Raw genomic sequence first — 3607 nt, forward strand, 5'->3', positions numbered from 1 at the left:
TCAAAGGATCAACACATATGGTGTGGCTCAAAGAACTTTCTGCCCTATATTTTACCTAAAAGTGCCTACTTTATATAAAAAGTGTGAAGAACATGTTGTACAGGCCTTCTTGAACTAAAGATAGCATGCAATACCAACTTTAGTGTACAAAACAAAATTAACATGTAAACAGCATAATATACCAACCTTAGTACCAAAAGGACCAACAAGTTTGTTTATATCAAGGATATCTCTTCCCTGCAAACATAAACCTGATTGAAATGAGACTTCACTTTAATAGTGAATTATACTTTAGATGCCAACCAATTGAAATATTTACATAAACCAGACTCAATAATTTCCCACAGTGACAAGCATACAAAATCCTCAAAATTTAAAGCATTGATTAAAATAAATGATTAAGACGATAAATTTAAACCAATCTAAAATCTAAACATTGATTAGATGTGAAAAACATACTTCATAATCTCATGATTTCAATATTTCTAAACATTGATTAACCTTGCAATTGCCTAATCAACGACAATTAATTAGCAATTCATGGATAAGTCAGGTGTATCACTACGTGTAGAGATGTTCAAAACTAACCAAAAACAAGTTATACAAATTGACAGTACCTTTTATTCATACAACCATCCCTCTGTTAAGCTTACTCAAAGAGAAACTGAGAATATAATTACATCTCTTAGAAAACCAAAAGAGAAAGCTAACTAAGTTCTTTTCTTCCAATTGCTGCAAAGTTCCCTAATCCACTTAATGTGGGATCTTTTCTTGTTAGCGTAAGGATAATACTCCTTGCCATTATCAATCCTGTAAAAGCAAAGTTACAGCATAAGTATGAAAGGAAATAAAGAGACGACCCTTGTGATATAGAAGACAATTAACTCAATCAAATGCATTAGCAAGCAATTAAATAGACTAAAATATAGGAACTAGAATAGTGAACCGTAAGTTCAGTTAAGGAATTAAAAGCTAAATTATATTTTCTATCATTAAATTGAATGAAGTAGAACGTCCATGAACACTGTTTGAATGAAGCAATCATGGATTGCGCTTTGAATTTTCTACAGCATGCTCAGAAGGGATTCGCTTCAATGTGCCAAACAAATCCCTTCTATCTCCATCATCATGTGAGAGAAACAATTCCACATTATCATCCAAGGAGGCAATATCTCCAAGATGTTCTATGTCTTCTTGAAATGGGAAATAATTAAATATTATAGTTACCGGTTTAATCAGAAATGATATTTCAGTACAAAAAAAGGATATTTTATATCTTTTTAAGAAGACATAGCCAAACATGTAAAACAATAAACATGCAAGAATACATTACCACTGCCATCACAGCTAATCCATATCTGTCACACATACATGGCCATAAGAAAGTGACTGGTATACTTTGGAATCTAAATTCTAGAACATTGGGAATTGAAAAGAAAGAAAGCTAAAAGATATTATTCTAAGTATCAAACTGATAACACATGTATACTTCACTAGCCATTAGGAATTTTAACCAAAGATCGCCAGAATTATTCTATACTAGACCGATGCATGGGTTGTGATACAAGCAAATGTTCATGTAATAGGACTGGTTAGAATTTTTGTCTCTTTGTTGACACACATTATATGTTGTTGAGGTAATAAGTTCCTTTACTAGCTGGTTTGCGGACAATGCAAGACCCCCTGTTCCATCATTCTTATACAACAACATACAAGAACATATTCTTTGGCATGCTATTAACATTCTTCATATTGGGGCAATAATAGCTTCATCACTAAGGGTGTGAGTTGATGGAGTTCATGGTTGGAAGTCAGGTCCAATGATATTCCCTGTTCCAGTACTGTTAGCAACTCCAGATGATGAAGGTCCCTTCCTTTTTTGGTACTGTGGCCCAAATTCAATAAACAATTATTAGTTTGATAATGTATGGAAAGGAAGTTAGCTGTAAAATCTAAAAGAATGCTGTAAACAATACTCATATGGATTAGCAACTCAAAGATCTATTTCCTTGAACATAAGAATTGAAAGGAAAAGAAAATAAGTTATAGCGTTGTAAGAATTGGCAAAACATGTTATACTTGCTGAGGATGCAAACCACCAACAGAGTAATGTACTTAAAAGAGACAAAAGAGGTTAAATACATTCAATTGGGTTCACAACTCCAGAAAAGAGGTTAAATACATTCAATTGGGTTCACAACTTCTGACTTGTTAAGGATCTCCCAAAATGCTTCCTCACTTTTACTTAGTACATTTTGAAATAATAAAATTCAATGTTGTAGCACATGCTACAGATATTTTTATTTAATAAGAAGTTAGCAAACATGAAAGAGAATGAGAAAGATCCAAAATAAAAAGTTTTTAATAATGCTTTTGGTATAGCACTGACCAACTTTATAGCAACATTAGCTGCTATATTTGAAGTTGCCCAATTCTTATCTTCAAGAATCCACACTAAAGAATAAACAATACCTGTGTCTTATGTTACAAATATTGAATTTTTAGAATTTTGAATATAAATCAACTAAACCAAAAATAGTTTTTGTTCAATCCAAAAAAATTTGGGTTATCCAGATAGAACAAAACTCCAACATTTTCGTAAAGTGTTGCTATTTCAAGCAAGAAAGAGTCCTGAAATATACTAGCATCAAATTAGTCAATTTCAATGGAAGCAAATATGAACAACATTTTATAACATAGAAAAAGTACCTGTTTGGTGCAACCAGGAATTTCATCGACAGGATAGAAATAGACAACCACAGGCCTCCCTTTAAATTTATAAAGACTCACATTCCTTCCATCTTGATCTTTCAAAGTGAAAGGAGAACGGGTTTGGCCCTTATTCACCTATACATCAACAAACCAAAACCAAAATGAAACAAAAAATAAATAAATAAATAAATAACCAAAATGTAACACCAAAAATCCCATAAAAAGGTAGAGGGGGGTACCTTAGAGGTGGTGGTAAATTTGAAGGAAGAAGAAGACGAAGGAAGAGATGAAGGGAGAATGTGATGAGAAATTTGAGCTCCATGCAATTGGGAAGTAGAGGATCCGAAAAGAAAAGGAAGTTTGTTAGAAAATGAGGTTTTAGGAGTCAGAGATGGGAGAAGAGAAGTGAGAGAGACCGTTTTTCGACGAAGATGAAGTTCGGCGGAAACATGACACAACCATACCACATAAGCAATGTTCGATGGAAACATGGCAGAAACACAACACGGCGAAATCGACGGAGACCGCGGAAACAAGGGTTTGCAGGGTGCGATGTGTAGGGAGGCAAAACACGCGTAAAGAAATAAAATTTAGGGCTTTTAATTTCTTTAGTTAATAGAAAATTTAATATTTTATTTATTTTAATTACTTAGTAAATCTTGACATTTTTAAAAAGTCAAGAACTTCGAAAAATGACTCCCTCCATTTTTTTATAAAAATTGTTGACGTTTTGAAACGTCAAGAATTTAATTGATATGACTTGACGTTTTTAAAACGTCAAGAATGTTGAATTTATAAATATTCTTGACGTTTTAAAAAACATCAAGAATTCAATAAATAATCCTTGACATTTTTAAAACGTCAAGGAAAAATACATATTACTTGACGTTTAAAA

The 3607-nt window shown here is 32.5% G+C and overlaps 1 protein-coding gene across 1 annotated transcript; it reads right to left on the bottom strand.

Annotated features, from left to right (window-relative positions):
* Nucleotides 1-1428: 1428 nt before the first annotated feature.
* Nucleotides 1429-3304, bottom strand: LOC103494954 (peroxiredoxin Q, chloroplastic-like). The gene is made up of 3 exons (XM_017046120.2): nt 2952-3304; nt 2710-2847; nt 1429-1885 (listed from the first exon to the last, which is right to left on the bottom strand). Exons 1-3 carry the CDS (start codon nt 3201-3203, stop codon nt 1799-1801), a joined length of 477 nt encoding a protein of 158 aa, XP_016901609.2. The 5' UTR covers nt 3204-3304; the 3' UTR covers nt 1429-1798.
* Between the last annotated feature and the right edge of the window lie 303 nt (nt 3305-3607).

Source organism: Cucumis melo, chromosome 4, assembly GCF_025177605.1.
Source record: "Cucumis melo cultivar AY chromosome 4, USDA_Cmelo_AY_1.0, whole genome shotgun sequence".
Lineage (NCBI taxonomy): Eukaryota > Viridiplantae > Streptophyta > Magnoliopsida > Cucurbitales > Cucurbitaceae > Cucumis > Cucumis melo.